Below are 23,290 nucleotides of genomic sequence, written 5' to 3' on the forward strand. Positions count from 1 at the left end.
GTTGATAGATATTTTCACTATCTTGATTGTGGTGGTGGTTTCACAGTTGCATACATATGTGAAAACTTTCAAATTATACACTTTAAATAATGTGCAGTGTATTGAATGTCAATTATTCCTCAATAAAGACGCTTTAAAATTTATTTTATTTTTATTTTACTTTATTTTATGTTTATTTTATTTTTGAGAGAGAGAGACAGAGTGTGAGTTGGGGAGGAGCAGACAGAGAGGGAGACACAGAATCTAAAGCAGGCTTCAGACTCTGAGCTGTAAGCACAGAACCCAACACAGGGCTTGAACCCATGAACCATAAGATCATGACCTGAGCCAAAGTCAGATGCTTAACTGAGCCCAGGCACACCCTTTTATTTTAAAGAGAGAGCATGCAAGTGGGGGAGAGGGGCAGATGGAAAGAGAGAATCTTAAGCAGACTCTATACTTAGTGCGGAGCCTGACACAGGGCTCAATCACTGGGATCATGATCTGAGCTGAAATCAAAAGTCGGACACTTAACCAAATGAACCACCAGGCACCCCATAAGATGTTTTTTTAAAAAGGTAAAAGTCTCCCGTTTCACCTGACCTCTCGATATAATGTGCTATAGTCTTGTGTTTCCCTACTTCTTCCATTCCAAGTTCCTATTTCAATTTATTTTTACTTCCCTTCAGCCTCTTACACTACATTTTCTTTCTCTCTCTCTCTCTCTCTCTCAGGAAACTATCTCTTTAACTGCCTCTGGTCTCAGCTTTTTATAATCTGTTCTCCATCCCTGGAGCCAGAAGGACATATGATATCATCCCTTGTTCACAATTATTGGCCCCTCTCAGGAAAAAGATCCAAATTGTTTAATATGGATTAAAGACCCTTTGAAATCTTGGCCCTTATTTACCTTTAGAATCTCATCACCAGCTTTCTCCCCACCATCTGGATTCCCATCCTCACCCCAGGGACTCACTGAAAAGATCTGGCTACACTAAACCACTACATATCCCTAAAATTTTGCCTTTTTATTTCTTTCTCCCTGCCTCTTTCTCTTACACTGTCCTTCTGTCTGTCTGCTCCCATGCTTCTTCTCTCTGGCTCTTTCTCTCCCCATACCCCACTTTCTGTTCCCTCTTTTTCTGCTTATCCCCTATCTCTACTCCCACCCCCATGGCACTTAGCTTGATGACTTTTATGTTTTCTTTTATAATAAAGCATAATACTTCTGTGTATTCATCCTAACACAATGAAATTGGTGACCACAGTTTTTATGTTATAGATGAAATAGGTGTTTTGGATCAAAGTAGGTTAATACTGTTTCCTCTAGTTGTTTAATAACCCCAAGTCTTGACAATGCAAAATGTTCTGGCTGTGGCAGCCTAAATATCTTTTATTTAGAATTGTAACTGATAGCTGCCTCCACATGTAGATGATGTTAGTCACAAATGAGCTACAGATTTCTTAGAGCATATCATATACTAAGTACCTAATATGATAGTAATAATTTCTTTTAGTAATTGAAGGAAAAATTGAGAATACTAACCTCATTTGAAGAATTTTCTTGCAAACTTGACACTGGAAAAATTTCATTTGAATTAACATAAGTGCTGACATTTGGAAATAGTTCTTCAAAAGATGCTCTCTGCACTGAGGACAAATCAATCTATAAAAAATATATTACTCTTATAGAAGTGAAGTGCTGGAAAAGCAATTATTTTTACATACCTAAAGTTGAAATACTCTCTCATTAGAAGCATTTTCTTGTGAAAAAATATGGAGTTTCTTTCTAAGGTGATAAAAAGATTCTAAAATTGACTGTGGTGATGACTGAACATACCTGTGAATACACTAAAAAGCAGTGAATTTCACACTCTAAATAGGTGAACTATATGGAATGTGAATTATATCTCAATAAAGCTGTTTTTAAAAAGCCCACAACAACTCTATGTAGAAAACCCTAAATACTCCACCAAAAAATTGCTAGAATACATGAATTCAGCAAAGTCACAGGATATAAAATCAATGTGCATTTCTATACACCAATAACAAAGCAGAAGAAAAAGAATTCAAGGAATCAATCCCATTTCCAATTGCATCAAAAACAATGAGATACCTAGGAATAAACCTAACTAAAGAGGTAAAAGATCTATATTCTGAAAACTATAGAACACTTATGAAAGAAATTAAAGAGGACACAAGGAAATGGAAAAGTAGCCCATGCTCAGGGACTGGAAGGACAAACAATGTTAAAATGTCTATACTCCCCAAAGCAATCTACATATTGAATGAAATCCCTACCAAATTACCACCTGCATTTTTCAGAGAGCTAGAACAAATAATCCTAAAATTTGTATGGAACCACAAAAGACTCCAATCCTGAAAAAGAAAAACAAAACTGGAGGCATCACGATTCTAGATTTCAAGCTGTATTACAAAGCTGTAGTCATCAAGACAGTATGTTACTGGCACAAAAACAGACATAGATCAGTAGAACAGAGTAGAAAACCTAGAAATGGACCTACAACTATATGGTCAACTCTTCTTCAACAAAGCAGGAAAGAATATCCGATGGAAAAAAGACAGTGTTTTCAACAAATGGTGTTGGGAAAACTGGATGGCAGCATGCAGAAGAATGAAACTGGACCGCTTTCTTATACCATACAGAAAAATCAATTCAAAATGGATCAAAGACCTAAATGTGAGAAAGGAAACCATTAAAATCCTAGAGGAGAAACACACACAGCAATCTCTGTGGCCTTGGTCACAGCAACTTCTTACTAGACACATTGCTGAAGGCAATGGAAACAAAAGCAAACATTAACTATTGGGACCTCATCAAGATAAAAACCTTCTGCACAGTGTAGGAAACAATCAACAAAACTAAAAGGCAGCCTACAGAATGGGAGAAGATATTTGCAAATGACATAGCTGAGAAAGGGTTAATATCCAAAATCTATAAAGAACTTATCAAACTCAACACCCAAAAACCAAACAGCTCAGTTAAGAAATGGACAGGAGACATGAATAGACATTTTTCCAAAGAAGACACCCAGATGGATAACAGACACATGAAAAGATGGTCAACATCATTCATCATCATGGAAATACAAATCAAAACCACAATGAGATACCATCTTACACCTGTCAGAACGGCTAAATTTAACACCACCAGAAACAACAAGTATTGGTGAGGATGCAAAGAAAGGAGAACCCTTAAAAAAAAAAAAAAGGGGAACCCTTTTGCACTACTGGCGGGAATGCAAATTGGTGCAGCCAAAGAACAGTACAGAGGTTCCTCAAGAAATTAAAAATAGAACTACCCTACAATCCAGCAATTGTACTATTAGGTATTTGCCCAAAGGATACAAATATACAGATTTGAAGGGGTACATGCACCCCGATGTTTGTATCAGTATTATCAACAATAACCAAACCATGCAGAGAGTGCAAATGTCCATCAACTGATGAATGGATAAAGAATATTTGGTATACGTACCCAGTGGAATATTACTCAACCATCAAAAAGAATGAAATCTTGCCATTTGCAATGATGTGGATGGAGCTAGAATGTATTATGCTAAGAGAAATAAGTCAATCAGAAAAAGACAAATACCATATGATTTCACTCCTATGTAGAATCTAAAAAACAAAACAGATGAACATATAGGAAGGGGGGGTGAGAGAGAAGAGAGGGAAACAAACCATAAGAGACTTTTCATGACAGAGAACAAACTATGGATTCACGGAGGGAGGTGGGTAGGAGATGGGCTAGCTAGACGATGGTTACTAAGGAGGGCACTTGTGATAAGCAATGGGTATTATATGTAAGTGATCAATCACTGAATTCTATTCTTGAAACCAATATTGCACTGTATGTCAACTAAAATTTAAATTTAAAAAAATAAAAAGTAAAAAAAAAAATAAAAAGCCCACTACAAAAAAGTGTTAAACATACAATTACTATGTGACTCAGCGATTCTACTTCCTGTTACAGGTATATACCCAATACAGTTGAAGACATATATTCACACAAAAACTTGCACATGAGTGTTCATAACAGTATTATTTTTCATAATGCTACCAAACTGACAAATTAGTAAGCAAAATGTGGTATATCCTTGCCATGGGATATTATTCAGCCAGAAATAAGGAAGAAAGTACATGTTATAACATGGCTGAATTTTGAAAACATTATGTTAACTGAAAGAAGGCAATTACAAAAGGCCACATATTCTATGATTCCAGTTATATAAAATAGCCAGAACAAGTAAACCTATAAAGAACCTTTTTCCTCAGCTTGAAAAATTGATCGATGGTTAATTCTCACACTCTATTCTACTAGGAGGGTGTTACAGGTAACAATGTCAACATTGCTGGTGGTAAAAATGATGATAAGTTGTATCCAGACTAGGAAAGCCTATAAATGAATTATGAATAAATGATAAATATACTATATGTAAATAGCTCCTATGAAAAGCACCATATTTTGAATTTCCCTGACTCTTCATGTTTATTTATTTTTGAGACAAAGAGAGACAGAGTGAGAGTGGGAGGAGGGGGAGAGAGAGAGGCTCCAAGAATTTGAAGCAGGCTCCAAGCTCTGAACTGTCAGCAAAGAGCCTGAAGCAGGGCTGGAACTCACCAACTGCGAGATCATGACCTGAGCCAGAGTCAGATACTTAACCGACTGAACCACCCAGGTGCCCATGAATTTCCCTGACTTGTAATCTGGCATGTCTCTTGTGGGGACCCTGGAAGCTATGTCTATGTGCTATCACAAAATATACTAGATCTCATCTTCTTGTATCTGAGTTGTCCCCAAACTGCTAAATAAACTGCTTCATGGACTTCTGTGAAAACTGATCCCACTAAAGAGGAACACCATTTCTGCCCTGCTTGCAAGTTGTATTCCTGTTGTTTACTTGAATATGAGAAGAACCCTAATTGGGTAAGAGCCAAATTCTAAGACTCTTATAAGAAAACAGAGGGGGAAAATTTAATGACATTGAATTGTGCAATGCACTCTTGGCTATGACACCGAAAGCACAGGCAAAGAAAAAATAGATAAATTGGACTACATATAAATTAAAGCTTTTGGGGTATCTAGTGTGGCTCAGTCGGTTAGGTGTCCGAATTCAGCTCAGGTCATGATCTCATGGTTCATGACTTTGAGCCCCACATGGGCCTCTCTGTTGTCAGCGGAGAGCCTGCTTTGGATTCCCTGTCTCCCTCTCTCTGCCCTTCTCTCTCTCTCTCTCTCTCTCTCTCTTTCTCTCTCTCTCTCTCTCTCCCTCTCTCTCGCAAAAATAAACATTTAAAAAAAATGAATGCTTTTGTACAACAAAGGATACTGTCAACAGAATTAAAAGGTAACCCACAGAATGGGAGAAAATATTTGCAAACTATATATCTGATAAGAAGTTAAAATCTCAAATATATTTAAAAAACTCCTATAAAACGGGAACCCTCTTGCACTGTTGGTGGGAATGCAAATTGGTGCAGCCACTCTGGAAAACAGTGTGGAGGTTCCTCAAAAAATTAAAAATAGACCTACCCTATGACCCAGCAATAGCACTGCTAGGAATTTACCCAAGGGATACAGGAGCACTGATGCCTAGGGGCACTTGTATCCCAATGTTTATAGCAGCACTTTCAACAATAGCCAAATTATGGAAAGAGCCTAAATGTCCATCAACTGATGAATGGATAAAGAAATTGTGGTTTATATACACGATGGAGTACTACGTGGCAATGAGAAAGAATGAAATATGGCCCTTTGTAGCAACATGGATGGAACTGGAGAGTGTGATGCTAAGTGAAATAAGCCATACAGAGAAAGACAGATACCATATGGTTTCACTCTTAGGTGGATCCTGAGAAACTTAACAGAAACCCATGGGGGAGGGGAAGGAGAAAAAAAAAAAAAGAGGTTAGAGTGGGAGAGAGAGCCAAAGCATAAGAGACTCTTAAAAACTGAGAACAAACTGAGGGTTGATGGGGGGTGGGAGGGAGGAGAGGGTGGGTGATGGGTATTGAGGAGGGCACCTTTTGGGATGAGCACTGGGTGTTGTATGGAAACCAATTTGACAATAAACTTCATATATTGGGAAAAAAATAAATAAATAAATATTCAAAACAAATAAAAAAATTTAAAAAACTCCTATAACTCAACAATAAATAAATAAGCTGATTAAAAAATGGGCAATTGACTTGAGTAGACATGTCTCAAAAGAAGATACATAAGTGGCAAATAAGCACATAAAAAGATGCTCAATATCACTAGCCATTAGGGAAATAGAAATCAAAACCATAATGAGATACCGTCTTACACCCATGAGGATGGCCATTAGTTAAAAAACACAGCTGGGGCACTTGGGTGGCTCAGTTGGTTAAGTATCCAACTTTGGCTCAGGTTCTTGTGTTTCACGAGTTTCAGCCCCACATCAGGCTCTGTGCTGACAGCTCAGAGCCTGGAGCCTGCTTCAGATTCTGTGTCTCCCTCTCTCTCTGCCCCTCCCAGACTCATGTTCTGTCTCTCAAAAACAAATAAAAACATTAAAAAAATTTTTTAAAAAACACAGAGTTGTAATCATCAAGACAGTTTGGTATTGGCACAAAAACAGACACATGGATCAATGGAATAGAAAACCCAAAAATGGACCCATAAATATGTGGCCAACTAATCTTTGAAAAAAGCAGGAAAGAGTATCCAGTGGAAAAAAAAGTCTCTAGCAAATGGTGTTAGGAGAACTGGACAGCAACATGCAGAAGAATGAACCTGGACCACCTTCTTCTACCATACACACAAAAAAACTCAAATGGATGAAAGACCTAAACATAAGACAGGAAGCCATCAAAATCCTAGAGGAGAAAACATGCAACAACCTCTTTGACCTCAGCCATGGCAACTTCTTACTTGACATGTTTCTGGAGGCAAAGGAAACAAAAGCAAAAATGAAATACTGGGACCTCATCAAGATAAAAACCTTCTGCATGGTGAAGGAAACAAACAGCAAAACTAAAAGGCAACCAATGGAATGGGAAAAGATATTTGCAAATGACATTTCAAAGAAGACATCCAGATGGCTAACAAACACATGAAAAGATGCTCAACATTACTCATCATCAGGGAAACACAAATCAAACCACAATGAGATATCACTTCATACCTGTCAGAATAGCTAAAATTAACAACTCAGGCAACAAAAGATGTTGGCGATGCAGAGATGTGGAGAAAGAGGAACACTTTTGCACTGCTGGTGGGAATGTAAACTCCCACTGTGGAAAACAGTATGGAGGCTCCTCAAAAAATTAAAAATACAACTACCTTACAATCCAGCAATTGCACTACTAGGTATTCATCCAAAGGATAAAAAAATGCTGATTCAAAGGGGCACATGCACCCTAATGTCTATAGCAGTGCTATCAACGATAGCCAAATTATGGGAAGAGCCCAAACGCCCATCAATTGATGAATGGATAAAGAAGATGTGCTACATACAATGGAATACTACTTGGCAATGAGAAAGAATGAAATCTGGCCATTTGTAGCAATGTGGATGGAACTATAGATTAGTATGATAAGTGAAACAAGTCAGGCAGAGAAAGATGGATACCATATGTTTTCACTCATACAAGGATCCTGAGAAACTTAGAAGACCAGGGGGGAAGGGAAGGGGAAAAAAAAAGTTATAGAGAGGGAAGGAGGCAAACCATAAGAGACTCAAATACTGAGAACTAAGGGTTGATGAGAGGTGGGAGAGAAGGGAAAGTGGGTGATGGGCATTGAGGAGGGCACCTGTTGGGATGAGCACTGGGTGTTGTATGAAAACCAACTCGACAATAAACTATATATATATAAAGATGTGGTACATATAAACAATAGAATACTACTCAGCGATCAAAAAGAATAATCTTGTCATTTGCAACACAATGGATGGACCTAGAGTGTATTATGCTAAGCTAAATAAGTCAGTCAGAGAAAGACAAATGTCATGATTTCACTCATATGTGGAATCTGAGAAACATAACAGATAATCATAGGAGAAGGGAAAGAAAAATAAGATAAAAACAGAGAGGCAGGCAAACCATAAGAGACTCTTAAATATGGAGAACAAACTGAGGATTGCTGGCGGGGAGGTGGCTGGGATGGGTGGGTTAAAGGGTGATGGGCATTAAAGAGGGCACTTTTTGGGATAAGCACTGGGTGTCATATGTAAGAGATAAATCATTGAAGCCAAGATTACACTGTATACTAATGTGAATTTAATTTAAAAAATAAAATAAAAATACAATTGCAGTTATGTTTGAATACATCCTAGAAAAAAATGTCTTGGAAAATAAAAAACTACTATGTATATTCTTCATTCTTTTCTGCCTTTCTTGAAATTTATATTTTCAATGAACATGTGTTTTATAATTGAAGATAGATGTATTTCTGTTTCTAAAGAAAAAAAATATATTCAAAATCTTGGAGCAGAGTTAATCTGTCATTGTGTCAATTTTGTGGCAGGATGATGTAACTAACTTTTTTCCTTAGAACGTATTAACATTCATTTAAAGATAACGTAACACATTTGTGTTCATCAAGGTAGTCTGTGGATATGATTAAACATGAATGCCCACCTTATAGTAAGAAATAAAATGAAAATTGTAAACAAAACAAAACAAAACAGAAAAACACACAGAAAATAGTAAGTGTTGGCAAGGATGTAGAGAAGTTGGAATGCTCGTACATTTTACGGAGAATGTAAAATGGTACAGCTGATATGGAAAAGAGTATGGCAGCTCCTCAAAAAGTTAAAAATGAGAATTATCATATGATCCAGCAATTTCACTTTGAAGTATATACCTAAAAGAAGTGAAAGAAGAGATACAAAGAGATATGTGAACACCCATGTTCAAAGCAGCATTATTCACACTGGCCAAAAGATGAAGCAACCCAAATGTCCACAGACAATTGAATGGATAAACAAAATGTGGTATATACATATAATGGAATATATTAATCCTTTAAAAAGGAAAAAATTTCTGACACAGGCTACAACATTGGTGAGGACATTATGCTAAATGAAATTTGTCACAAAAGGACAAACTCTATATGATTCCATTTATAAGAAGTATCTAGAATGGTCAAAATCATAGAGAGAAGTTAGAATAGTGTTTGATAGGAACTACAGGATGGAGAAATGGGGAGCTATTGTTTAATGTATGGAGTTTCAGTTTTGCAAGAAGAAAAAAGTTCTGAGTGAAAAAAAAAGTGATGGTTCTACAACAATATGAATGTACTTGAACTGTATGGTTAAAAAGAGTTAAAATGGTAAGTTACTTACCATATTTTACTACAATAAAAAAATGAAAAAGAATCTTTCTAATTTTTCTTCCACATATAGCACTATATAGAGTACTTCCAGCAAAAGCATGTTTATACAACAGAAAACCACAGACATCATTCCATATGTACAAAATTCTCCTGGTGTGGCACAAACAGAAAAATAGGGAGGAGGGGGAACCAGAAAATAGATACAAGTGCCAAATGCTAATACTTACCACTAAACCAGCAGTTTGCGAAGATGGAGTACTTGTTAAGAGGTCTCTGCTTTTCTTATCAGGAGTACTAGAATTTGTACTCTATAAATGTTTTGTGAAATAGGGGATTGAATAGCAGAAAGAAAGAAAAAAATTTAATACAGTAAAAACACAGTATCAAATTAGTAGACTAGATCATAACGTGTCAGACTAATAAAATTTTAATGTGCTAATTGAATTTTAAACCACTAGACAAGAAACTAAAAAATCTTCTGGCTTGAGCTAGGTCAAGACACTCCTAAGAGAACTCTATGTAGGACAAGAACTATGCAAGAATACTTTGCGTGAAATCACTATTAATTTCAGAAGGAACACTAATTTAAGTTTTCAACTAGGAAATGGTGCTATGATTATCTTTTTTACTGCTAATAAAAAAGTATTTTACTTTTAGAATTTGTTTAATTCCTAGTATATTATTTTACTTTTTATGGAAAGGGATTTTAAGTTATTTCTGAAGCTGTTAAAAATATGTGTAATAAGGATAATTGGTTTAAAATAATACATATAAATGTATATAGACACTTCCATATATGCAGTATCAAAGTCAGAGAAATAATAAAGGCTCAATTCCTATTTTTTGAAGATGCAAAGAATCAGACACACAGAGAGACAGGTAGACAAATCAAGAAAGAGAGAGCAAGAGAAAGACAGGATCAGAGACCTAAAAGTTTAAGAGAGAGAGAGGTAGGGATGGGGGAGGGAGGAAATGGGAAAAGGAGGAAAGGGAGAAGGAAAGGGAGGAAGAATGAGGAGACAAAAGAGATGAATGAAAAAAGAGAAAGATTGAGAAGAGAGAGGGAAAGAGAAGAAGGATGAAGAAGATAGAGACCAACAAACTGTGAACAGAAAGAAACTAACAGAGAAACAGAATTAGAGACAGAGAAGAACAGATGGAGAGAGATCAAGACAGAGATAGGATGAAGAGAGACAGAGCTTGAGACTGAGAGACAAAAACCAGGGAAGGCAAAGACAAACAGGAAGCTGCGAAAGAGAGTGACAGAAATATTCAAAAAGAAGACACAAAACTTTATTTCTAGCAATCAGTCTTTTCAACTGCTGGATTCCATGAAACAACTAGTGCCTCTGATAAATCTCTTTGAATAGGTGTTTATTATATGCAGCCAACTCTGGAACACAAACTCAGAGTTGGAACTTGAACATCATAGGCAAATTTGTGTTAGGTTTCTTTTTTTTTATTTTCTCTTTTTTTTTTTCTTTCACTCTTCCTTTCCTTTCTGGCTTAAAATCTCTTAAAATAGCTGTTTGTTCAAGACATAAGATGGGATTGTTTATTAGGAAAATTTTTATCAAAAATTTTATGTATATTTAGCTGGTACACTGTCAGCTCTTGAATTCATTAGCTATTTAATCTTTCTTCATCTGGGAAAGGGAATGATGGGGATTATTCTACCCCTAGGGATTGCTGTGCAAAGGTTACGAATAATACATGTAAAGAGAACCTACAGTGCCTACAGAGTAGGAGATATTCAATGATAGCTAGTATTTATTATTGTGGCTGCCACGGAGGTGTTCTGCTCAGACCTCCGTGAAGTGAGAACCTGCTGTTCCAGTGCAAAGAGTGCAGTTACCTGACAGCGCCACAGTCCTCCCCCCCGCAACCCTCCCAACTTCTCTGGAATCTCTGGAAAGCTTCAGCTTTCAGGTTGAGGTCATCATCTTCTCAGGCAACCCCCAGCCAACGTTTGAGCATAGAAGCCCAATGTAAGACTCCTGTAATAGATAACCTTTGCTCCAGAGCTCCTTATGGGGAAAGCTTCTGGCACACTTGCAATGAGGGCTGAGACTATTCCTGCCCAATACTGCTTTCTCCCTATATTCCTTTCTCGGCTGTTATCCCCTCCAGTATACCACTTGAATGAACTCTTAATTCTGTCTGAATATCTACTTCCCCATGGTCCCAAGAGACATAATTGTTAACTATCAATCCACTAAAAAAAACCTGCCTATATACAGCTATAAATATAAACCTCACTGCATTTTTTCCTAGATTGGTTAACAAATCTATATATATCTAAATCTTTCCAATAAGTACATTTTCTGGATACAGGCTTTTCAAGAATTAGTTAAAAGAAGACCAGTGCTTACCGATGAAGATTCCATGGACTGAGGCAAAAGAACGTTGGTAACTGGTCCACCTGCACTGGTTTCAATAACAGATCTCTGGTGAGATGATGGAACCTTGATTTTTAGATGACAAGAACTTAACTTTGCTTGAAAATTTTTATCTGTATGTTCAGGATCTTTTTCAGGCTGAAATAAATTCATAATCATGAAATATACTCCATCATGAAATACAATCCATAATCATGAAATACACTGTAAAATTATTTGCAGCACTTCTCAGATGTCTTATTTTACTGTAATATTAATGTAATAATTATTACAATTAAAATAGGGTATATTTATCAATCATATAAATATTATATATATAATTCTATTCTTATTTCCTCAACTTGAAAAAGAGTTTTCAACTTAAAGATAAAGGTTTTGTAAAAAAAAAGTAAAGTTTTCTACATATTTAAAAATAAAATCTATTGAAAGACAAAACAGTTTGAAATACACGCAACTCGGGGTGCCTGCGTGGCTCAGTTAAGCATCTAACTTTGGCTCAGGTCATGATCTCAAGATCCATGAATTCGAGCCCCACATTGGTCTCTATGCTGACAGCTGGAGACTGCTTCAGATTCTAGTCTCCCTCTCTCTCTGCCCCTCCCTCACTCACACTCTTTCTCGCTCTCAAAAATAAATAAGCATTAAAAAAAAAAAAAAGAAATACACACAATTCAAAAAATTTCTCTACTACATTTAAGGTAACCTCTCTTAAACAGTGTTCCATGAAAACAGATCATAATGAGATTTATCTACCTGTCGGTAGTTCAAACTAAATTTTAGAGAAAACATCAAATGTATTTATATAAATGTATTTATTATGCAGTCATCTTCATTTAAGAAATCAAAAGTACTTTCTAAGACATCAGGAAGCTGCAACTACAAGAAAGCATGTTCCTTTACCAATTAATCCCTCCATTGAAAATTGCAGATTGCTCAGTGACTGCTTGTCTTGTGTGACTTGTCCAATACAGTATTCCCAGTTTACATATATTCAACATAACTGAGGAGGTGAAATTTGAGTTGAGTCCTGAAGAATGACAGTAGTTTTGAGTTGGGGCTGAGGGGATAAACACAATGGTAGAGAGAGGTAGGGGAAGGAAGGAAGGAGCTATAAAGTTCAATCAAAAGAACAATGGTATGGAGCTAACAGCAAGGTATTTACTGGCATCTACTGACTTGCTACTCTCATGTATACGAAGCAAACAACTTTTTCTCTCACTCCTGTCACCATTCTCAGCAATTTCATCACGCAAGTTGATAACTCATCTAACTAACTAGCCCTCCTGCAATTTTCAGTGGTTGACCTTTGCATTTTCAATAACTTTTTCGCTTCATGGTGTTTTAATCATTCTGTGATCAAACATAGCTCTTACCATCAACAGAAATTACAGAATCACCAATTTGAATAGCTTCTTACATCCTTCCAACCTATGTTCAATTATGTTCATGAAATCAACTCCCCTCCATTGAAATTTCCAATTTACTGATCCTACCATTCTATCTTGATACATTACCCTTCTCCTCTCTTATTCTTTCCTCATCTACCACCATCTATCCTTGTAATTACTTGTGATCCCTTCTTCTATCACAGATATCTGGCAAACCCCCAGCCCTAGATGACTCCTGATATCAATATCTTCTGTACCTCCACTGCAGCTGAGTGCTGGGAAAACCATACAATCTGGCATATCAAAGTCACCACAAACTCAAAAGGAGTAGCCACAGACTGGCAACACTTCTGCATTTCTCTAGCTTCTCATGATTGATTATGTCACTCTCTTCCCATTTTCCTGAAACCTCTGGTCTCCTTCCTTCTCCCATTCTCAGCTGACAGCCTTACCTCACACTTCCCCACAACAACAGAGGTAATCAAACGGACATGACCATTAAGGATTCAATTTTGGGGGCCTGGTGCAAACTAAAAATGTGGGGTCCCTTGTTTAAAAAAACTATTAAACATGTCAAGGCAAGAGAGCATTAAATGAAATGTGGGATCCTTCTAAGCACAAAGCCCATGCTGCTACCACTATTTTTATAAATATACCACAATGGTAATATCTCTACTCTTATTTTAAAAATTTTTTCACATTTATTTATTTTTGAGAGAGAGAGAGAGAGAGAGAGAGAGAGAGAAAGAGTGTGAGCGGGGGAGGGGCAGAGAGAGAGGGAGATACAGAATCTGAAGCAGCTCCAGGCTCTGAGCTGTCAGCACAGAGCCCGACTCAGGGCTCGAACCCATAAGCTGTGAGGTCATGACCTGAGCCAAAGTCAGACACTTAACCAACTAAGCCACCCAGGCACCCCTCTCTACTCTTTTAAAGGCCAGTTCCTCCACTTGTATTCTGGATCCCATCTTTCCTCATCTTTTCAAAGACTTCCCTCTTCCCCTAATTGTTTGTTGGGGTTTTTAAAAACAGCTTTATTGAGATATAATTCACATACCATAAAACTCATTCACTTTAAGAGTAAAATCAATGTATTTTAGTATGTTCACAGGGTTGTACAACCACTATAGCCTAATTTTAGAACATTTTTGTCCCTCCTAAAAGAAACTCTGTTCTCATTAGCAGTACATCTGCTAATGGAGTAAAAACAAAACAAAACATGTTTCCTCTGACCCTGCCTCTCCTTCTAATTACTGTGCTTTTTCTTAATTTCCCTTCAGAGTCAAGCTCTATATGTAATCATTACTTCCTCACTTCTTTTTTCTTTTTTCCCACCTTTACTGAGGAAAAATTCACAAATATAATTGTATATATGTGAAGTGGACAAGTAACAGTATATACGTATACACTGTTGAATGATAACCAAGATCAAGATAATTAATATATCCACCATCTGACATATTAATTTTGTGTGTGTGTGAGAAAGTTTAGAATCTACTCTCAGTAACTTACAAGTATGTAACAGTGTATTATGATCATCATTATGCTGTACATCAGATCTTCAGAACTTTCTCTCATTATGACTGAAAGTTTGTACCTTTAGACATACATCTCCCCATTTCCCCAGACTCCTAGCCTCTGGCAACTACCATTGTATTTTCTATTCTTTGTTTCTATTCTTTGTTTTGTTTTTTGGGTATTTTTGGGTTTTGCTTGTTTTTTAGGATTCCACATATAAGTGATACCATGCAGTATTTGTCTTCCTCTGGTTTATTTCATTTAGCATAATGCCCTTCAGGTTCATATATGGCAAGATTGTAAGTGGCAAGATTTTCTTCTTTTTTTATAACCAAATAATATTCCATTATCTATATCTATATATCTATATCTATATCTATATCTATATCTATATCTATATCTATATCACTTTCTTTACCCATTCATCTATTGAAGGACATTTAGGCTGTTTTCATATCTTGGCTATTGAAAATAATACTGCAGTGAACATGGGAGTGCAGATATCTCCCTGAGATACTGATTTCATTTCCTTTTCCTTTGGATCTATACCCAGAAGTAACACTATAGGATATAGTTCTATTTTTAATAGTAACAGTAGTTCTATTTTTAATTTTATGAGGAACCACCATATGGTTCTCCACAATACTTGTACCAGTTTACATTCCCACTAACAGTATTTAAGCGTCCCCTTTTTTGCACATCTTTGCCAAAATTTGCTCTTACCTTTCTGCTAATAGCCATCCTACCAGATGTGAGGTGATCTGATTGTGGTTTGCATTTCCATTTCTCAGATTATTAGCGATATTGAGCACTTTTTCATGTATGTTTTGACAACTTTTACATCTTCTTTGGGAGAATATCTATTCCGGTATTTTGCACGTTTTTAAATTGGATTATGTATTTGCTTTTTTGTTACTGAATTGTATAGGATCTTTAACTATTTTGAATATTAACCCCTTATAAGATATATGATTTGTAAATATTTTCTCTCATTCTTTGGGTTGCTTTTCCAATTAATTGTTTTAAGTTTATTTATTATAAATTTATTAATTCCTTTGCTGTATAGAAGCTCTTTAGTTTGATGTTGTCTCACTTTAGTTTTTCTTGCGTGCTCCTTTCGTGTCTTATCAAAGAAATCATTGCCAAGACCAATGTCAAGGACGTTTTTCCCTAAGTTTTCTTCTAGGAGTTTTATATTTTCAGGTTTTATATTTACATCCTTAATCCATTTTGAGTTAATTTTTGTGAGTGGTATAAGATAGGGGTCCCGTCTCATTCTTCTGCATGTGGATATCCAATTTTCCCATTACCATTTATTGAAGAGATTATCCTTTCCCCAGTTTGTGTTCTTGGCACCCTTGTCAAAAATCAGTTGGCTGTATATATGTGGGTTTATTTCTGGGCTCTCTATTCTGTTCCACTGGTCTATGTGCCAGTGCTGTACTATTTCCATTCTACAGATTTATAATATATACTTGATATATAATATATATCAAGTATAATATTATATCAAGTATAATATATACTTGATATATAATATATATCAAGAAATGTGATATCTCCAGTTTTGTTCTTCTTTCTCAAGATTGCTTTGGCTACTTGGGGGTCTTATATGGTTCCACACAAATTTGAGGAGAGTTTTCTATTTCTGAGAAAAAATGTGATTGGAATTTTGAAAGGACAGCATTGGCTGTGTAGATTGCTTTGGGTAGATGGACATTTTCACAATATTAATTCTTCCAATCTAAAAACATGCAATATCTTCCCATTTCTTTGTGTCCTCTTTGATTTCTTTCATCAGTGCCTTAGAGTTTATAGTGTACAGGTCTTTTACCCCCTTGTTTAAATTTATCTCTAAGTATTTTATTGTTTTTGATGAGATTCTAAATGGGATTTTTAAAGAAAAAACACAGTTCTTTCCTCCAATGAGTCTTTCTCTTGCGAGTCTCCTTTACTACTCATTCAAAACACTCACACTTCTGATACTTCTGGTCACTACATGTGTTGGGAGTTTTTCCCACAACAAAATTTCTCTGCAACACCAGCTAGATGTCCTACAATTCAACTCAATTCTAACACTGTTTACCTGCAGATAATATCAGATCCCACAGGTTAAAGGCTTAGTCCCACAAGACTGCTCCCATACAAATCCAGATGCCAATCAGAAGTAGTAGGTCCCCAGGTTATCCTCAAGTTCTATACAATTTGGCAACAAATTGGAAGCCCCCATCACCCTATCCTCAGGTTCAATTAATTTGCTAGGGCAAATCACATAACCCAGAGAAACACTTACATTTACTAATTTATTAAAGGATATATACTAATATAGAGTGAGGTCTGGGAGGGTCCCAAGCATAAGAACTTCTGCCACAGTGGAGTTGTGATCTGTCACCTCCTGGTGTGGATGTGTTCAGCAACCTAGAAGCTCTTCAAATCTCCTTCTATGAGAATTTTTATGGAGGGTTCCTCATGTAGGCATAATCAATTACTAACTTCATTCCAGCTCCTTTCCCCTCTTTGGAGAAGGGAGTGACTGGGTTGAAAATTTCAAGCTTTTAATTATGGCATGGTCTTCCTGATGACCAGGTCCATCTAGGAGCCACAAAGGAGTCCACCCACCGTTGTCTCATGAACAGAAGATCCTCTAGTATTCTTATAACTTAGGGATTTACAAGGGTTTTAGGAGGCTTGTGTCAGGGATGGGGTAAAAAAATATATTAAAACAAGAGATGCTCCTGGTGTTCTTAACACTTAGGAAATTATAAGCACTTAGGAGCTGTGTGTCAGGAAATGGGGACAGAGACCAAAATATATATTTCCTCTTATCTCACAGGATTGCTTTCTGATTTCTGTTTCAAATAGTTTAATGCTAGTGCATAGGAACATAACAAATTGTTGTATGTTGATTTTCTATTCTGCAACTTTACAGAATTTATCCATTAGTTCTGACAGTCTTTTTGGTAGAGTCTTTAGGGTTTTCAATATATAATATCATGCCATCCACAAAGAGATAATTTCCCTTCTTCCTTTCCTATATGCATGATTTTTACTTCCTTTTCTTATCAAATTGCTCTGGCTAAAATGTGCAGTACTATACTGAATAGAAGTGGCAAGAGTGAACATCTTTTCTTATTCCTGATCTTAGAGGAAAAGCTTTTAACTTTTCACCACTGAGTATGATATAAGCTATGGGCTTGTCATATGTAGCCTTTATTATGTTGAGGTATGTTCCTTCTATACCTAATTTGTTGAAAGTTTCTATTATGAAAGGATGTTGAATTTTGTCCAACGCTTTTCTGCATCTATTGAAATGATATGCTTTCTATCCTTCATTCTGTTAATGTGGTGTATCACGTTAACTGATTCTCTTATGTTGAACTATACTTTCATACCAGGGATAAATCCTATTTGATTGTGAAATATGATGTTTTCAATTCGCTCTTGAATTTGGTTTGCTAGTGTTTTGTTGAGGATTGTTATCTACGTTCATCAGGAATATTGGCCCGTAATTTTCTTTTCTTTTAGTGTTCTTTCCTGGAGTTGGTATCACAGTAAAGCTGTCCTTGTAAAATGAGTTTGGAAGTGTTCCTTCCTCTTCAGTTTTTAGAAAAGTTTGAGAAGGACTGATATTAATTCTTCTTTAAACATTTAAACATTAGATGAGGCACCTGAGTGTCTCAGTTCGTTGAGCATCCAACTCTTGATTTTAGCTCAGGTCATGATCTCAAGGTTGTGGGACTGAACCCCACATCAGGCTCTGTACTGAATGTGGAACCTGATGAAGACTCTCTTTCTCTCTCTCTCTCTCTCTATCCAAAGGGAGCCAATTCCCATCACTGAACTTGCTTGCCACCGTGCAAACGCCCACCGCTGTGCTTCTGTGGATCCATCCCTCTGACAGGCCTGCCTCCCTCCCGGTGCTGCAGGGGCCCCTCCCACAAGGGACCACGGAAGGCAAAGCTAGCTAAGCCTGCGCCTCCCGCCCCTGTGCACCTTGCAGAACCACCTGGCTAATACGCCCTTGACCAGATCCCATCTAAGCAGCACCACAAGCCTGGCAGTGTGCAAGTAGCCCACACCACTCCACAGTGAGTCCTGCCCCTGGGAGAGGGGAAGATGAGGTACACACCAGTCTGACTGTGGCCCCAGTGGTGGGCTGGGGGCAGACATCAGGTCTGACTGTGGCCCTGACACAAGTTACTCCTAACAGCACAGGGGAAGTGCCCTGCAGTTTGGAGTTACCACAGGGACTACCCAAAATGATGAAATGGAATAATTCTCCTCAAAAGAAACTCCAGGAAGTAGCAACAGCTAATGAATTGATCAAAAACGATTTAAGCAATATAACAGAACAAGAATTTAGAATAATAGTCATAAAATTAATTGCTGGGCTTGAAAACAGCATAGATGACAGCAGAGAATCTATTGCTACAGAGATCAAGGGACTAAGAAATAGTCATGGGGAGCTAAAAAATGCTATAAATGAGCTGCAAAATAAAATGGAGGCAGCCATAGCACGGATTGAAGAGGCAGAGGAGAGAATAGGTGAATTAGAAGATAAAATTATGGAGAAAGAGGAAGCTGAGAAAAAGAGAGATAAAAAAATCCAGGAGTATGAGGGGAGAATTAGATAACTAAGTGATACAATCAAATGGAACAATATCCATATCATAGGAATTCCAGAAGGAGAGAGAGAAAGGGGCTGAAGGTGTACTTGAACAAATCATAGCTGAGAACTTCCCTGATCTGGGGAAGGAAAAAGGCATTGAAATCCAAGAGGCACACAGAACTCCCTTCAGACGTAACTTGAATTGATCTTCTGTACAACATATCATAGTGAAACTGGCAAAATACAAGGATAAAGAGAAAATTCTCAAAACAGCTAGGAATAAACATGCTGCCAGAAAGGAATGGCAGGAAATCTTCAATGTGATGAACAGAAAAAATATGCAGCCAACATTCCTTTATCCAGCAAGTCTGTCATTTAGAATAGAAGGAAGGAGAGATAAAGGTCTTCCTAAATAAACAAAAACTGAAGGAATTTACCACCACTAAACCAGCCCTACAAGAGATCCTAAGGGGGATCCTGTGGGACAAAGTGCGAGAGACATCAGTACAAGCATGAAACCTACAGACATCATAATGACTCTAAACCCCTATCTTTCATAATAACACTGAATGTAAATGGACTAAATGCTCCAACCAAAAGACATAGGGTATCAGAATGGATAAAAAAACAAGACCCATCTATTTGCTGTCTACAAGAGACTCATTTTAGACACAAAGGTACCTTCAGATTGAAAGTGAGGGGATGGAGAACTATCTATCATGCTACTGGAAGTCAAAAGAAAGCTGGAGTAGCCATACTTATATCAGACAAACTAGACTTTAAATTAAAGGCTGTAACAAGAGATGAAGAAGAGCATTATATAATAATTACAGGGTCTATCCATCAGGAAGAACTAACAATTATAAATGTCTATGCGCCGAGTGCAGGAGCCCCCAAATATATAAAACAATTAATCACAAACATAAGCAACCTTATTGATAAGAATGTGGTAATTGCAGGGGACTTTAATATCCCACTTAGAGCAATGGATAGATCATCTAGACACAGAATCAATAAAGAAACAAGGGCCCTGAATGATACACTGAATCAGATGGACTTGACAGATATTTAGAACTCTGCATCCCAAAGCAACAGAATATACTTTCTTCTCGAGTGCACATGGAAGATTTTCTAAGAGAGATCACATACTGGGTCACAAAACAGCCCTTCGTAAGTATACAAGAATGGAGATCTTACCATGCACTCTTTCAGACCACAAGGCTATGAAACTTTAAATCAACCAAGGAAAAAGTCTGGAAAACCTCCAAAAGCATGGAGGTTAAAGAACACCCTACTAAAGAATGAATGGGTCAACCAGGCACTTAGAGAAGAAATTAAAAAATATATGGAAACAAATGAAAATGAAAATACAATAATCCAAACACTTTGGGATGCAGCAAAGGCAGTCCTGAGAGGAAAATACATTGCAATCCAGGCCTATCTCAAGAAACAAGAAAAATCCCAAATACAAAATCTAACAGCACACCTAAAGGAAATAGAAGCAGAACAGCAAAGAACCCAAACCCAGCAGAAGAAGAGAAATAATAAAGATCAGAGCAGAAATAAACAATATAGAATCTAAAAAAACTGTAGAGCAGATCAATGAAACCAAGAGTAGGTTTTTTGAAAAAATAAACAAAATTGATAAACCTCTACCCAGGCTTCTCAAAAAGAAAAGGGAGAGGACCCATATAGATAAAATCATGAATTAAAATGGAATTATTACAACCAATCCCTCAGAAATACAAGCAATTATCAGGGAACACTAGGAAAAATTATATGCCAACAAACTGGACAACCTGGAAGAAATGGACAAATTCCTAAGCACCCACACACTTCCAAAACTCAAACAGGAAGAAATAGAAAACTTGAGCAGACCCATAACCAGCAAATAAATTGAATCAGTTATCAAAAATCTCCCAACAAATAAGAGTCCAGGACCAGATGGCTTCCCTGGGGAAGTCTACCAGACATTGAGAACAGAGATAATACCTATCCTTCTCAAGCTGTTCCTTCTCAAGCTATTTCTCTTAGAAATAGAAAGGGAAGGAAAACTTCCAGACTCATTCTATGAAGCCAGCATTACTTTGATTCCCAAACCAGACAGAGACCCCACAAAAAAAGAGAACTACTGGCCAATATCCCCGATGAATATGGATGCAAAAATTCTCAACAAGATACTAGAAAATCGAATTCAAAAGCATATAAGAATTAATCACCATGATATATTGGGATTCATTCCTGGGGTGCAGGGCTGGTTCAACATTCGCAAATCAATCAATGTGATACATCGCATTAATAAAAGAAAAGATAAGAACCTTATGATCCTGTCAATCGATGCAGAAAAAGCATTTGACAAAATTCAGCACCCTTTCTTTATAAAAACCCTCGAGAAAGTCAAGATAGAAGGAACATACTTAAACATCATAAAATCCACTTATGAAAAGACCACAGATAATATCCTCAATGGGGAAAAACTGAGAGCTTTCCCCCTGAGATCAGGAACACGACAGGGATGTCCACTCTCACCGCTGTTGTTTAACATAGTGTTGGAAGTTCTAGCATCAGCAGTCAGACAACAAAAGGAAATCAAAGGCATCAAAATTGGCAAAGATGAAGTCAAGCTTTCACTTTTTGCAGATGACATGATATTATACATGGAAAACCCAACAGACTCCACCAAAAGTCTACTAGAACTGACACATGAATTCAGCGAAATTGCAGGATACAAAATCAATGTATGGAAATCAGGTGCATTCTTACATACTAATAATGAAGCAACAGAAAGACAAATAAAGAAACTGATCCCATTCACAATGGCACCAAGAATCATAAAATAACCTAGAAATAAACCTAACCAAAGATGCAAAAGATCTGTATGCTGAAAACTATAGAAAGCTGATGAAGGAAATTGAAGAAGATATAAAGAAATGGAAAAACATTCCGTGCTCATGGATTGGAAGAATAAATATTGTTAAAATGTCAATACTCCCAAAGCTATCTACACATTCAATGCAATCCCAATCAAAATTGCACCAGCATTCTTCTTGAAACTAGAACAAGCAATCCTAAAATTTGAATGGAACCACAAAAGACCCCGAATAGCCAAAGTAATATTGAAGAAGACCAAAGAGGGAGGCATCACAATCTCAGACTTTAGCCTCTACTACAAAGCTGTAATCATCAAGACAGCATGGTATTGGCACAAAAACAGACACATAGATCAATGGAATCGAATAGAGACTCCAGAATTGGACCCACAAAAGTATGGCCAACTCATCTTTGACAAAGCAGGAAAGAATATCCAATGGAAAAAAGACAGTCTCTTTAACAAATGGTGCTGGGAGAACTGGACAGCAACATGCAGAAGAATGAAACTAGACCACTTTCTTATACCACTCACAAAAATAAACTCAAAATGGATAAAGGACCTGAATGTGAGACAGGATACCATCAAAACCCTGGAGGAGAAAGCAGGAAAAAACCTCTCTGACCTCAAACGCAGCAATTTCTTACTTGACACATCCCCAAAGGCAAGGGAATTAAAAGCAAAAATGAACTATTAGGACCTCATGAAGATAAAAAGCTTCTGCACTGCAATGGAAACAATCAACAAAACTAAAACGCAACCAACAGAATGGGAAGATATTTGCAAATGACATATCAGACAAAGGGCTAGTATCCAAAATCTATAAAGAACTCACCAAACTCCACACCTGAAAAACAAATAATCCAGTGAAGAAATGGGCAGAAAACATGAACAGACAATTCTGTAAAGAAGACATCCAGATGGCCAAGAGGTACATGAAAAGATGCTCAATGTCACTCTTCATCAGGGCAATACAAATCAAAACCACACTCAGATACCACGTCATGCCGGTCAGAGTGGCTAAAATGAACAAATCAGGAGACTATAGATGCTGGAGAGGATGGATGTGGAGAAACAGGAACCCTCTTGCACTGTTGGTGGGAATCCAAACTGGTGCAGCCACTCTGGAAAACAGTATGGAGGTTCCTCAAAAAATTAAAAATAGATCTACCCTATGACCCAGCAATAGCACTGCTAGGAATTTAC

General features: G+C 37.0%; 1 protein-coding gene across 5 annotated transcripts in view; it reads right to left on the bottom strand.

The window, feature by feature from the left end:
• MEIKIN (meiotic kinetochore factor) overlaps window positions 1-23,290 on the bottom strand; it is an 80,507-nt gene that overhangs the window by 18,138 nt on the left and 39,079 nt on the right. For 3 of the 5 annotated variants that reach the window (XM_053220669.1, XM_053220666.1, XM_027076748.2), the window contains 3 exons: window positions 11,677-11,841; window positions 9,532-9,612; window positions 1,526-1,645 (listed from right to left, as the gene is read on the bottom strand). In XM_053220669.1, coding sequence (XP_053076644.1) covers window positions 1,526-1,645; window positions 9,532-9,612; window positions 11,677-11,841 — 366 coding nt within the window. Of the gene's footprint in view, window positions 1-1,525; window positions 1,646-8,804; window positions 8,834-9,531; window positions 9,613-11,676; window positions 11,842-23,290 lie in introns of those variants that run through there. The other 2 variants (XM_053220674.1, XM_053220664.1) reach the window with 2 other exon arrangements.

This window comes from Acinonyx jubatus, chromosome A1 (genome assembly GCF_027475565.1).
Source record: "Acinonyx jubatus isolate Ajub_Pintada_27869175 chromosome A1, VMU_Ajub_asm_v1.0, whole genome shotgun sequence".
Lineage (NCBI taxonomy): Eukaryota > Metazoa > Chordata > Mammalia > Carnivora > Felidae > Acinonyx > Acinonyx jubatus.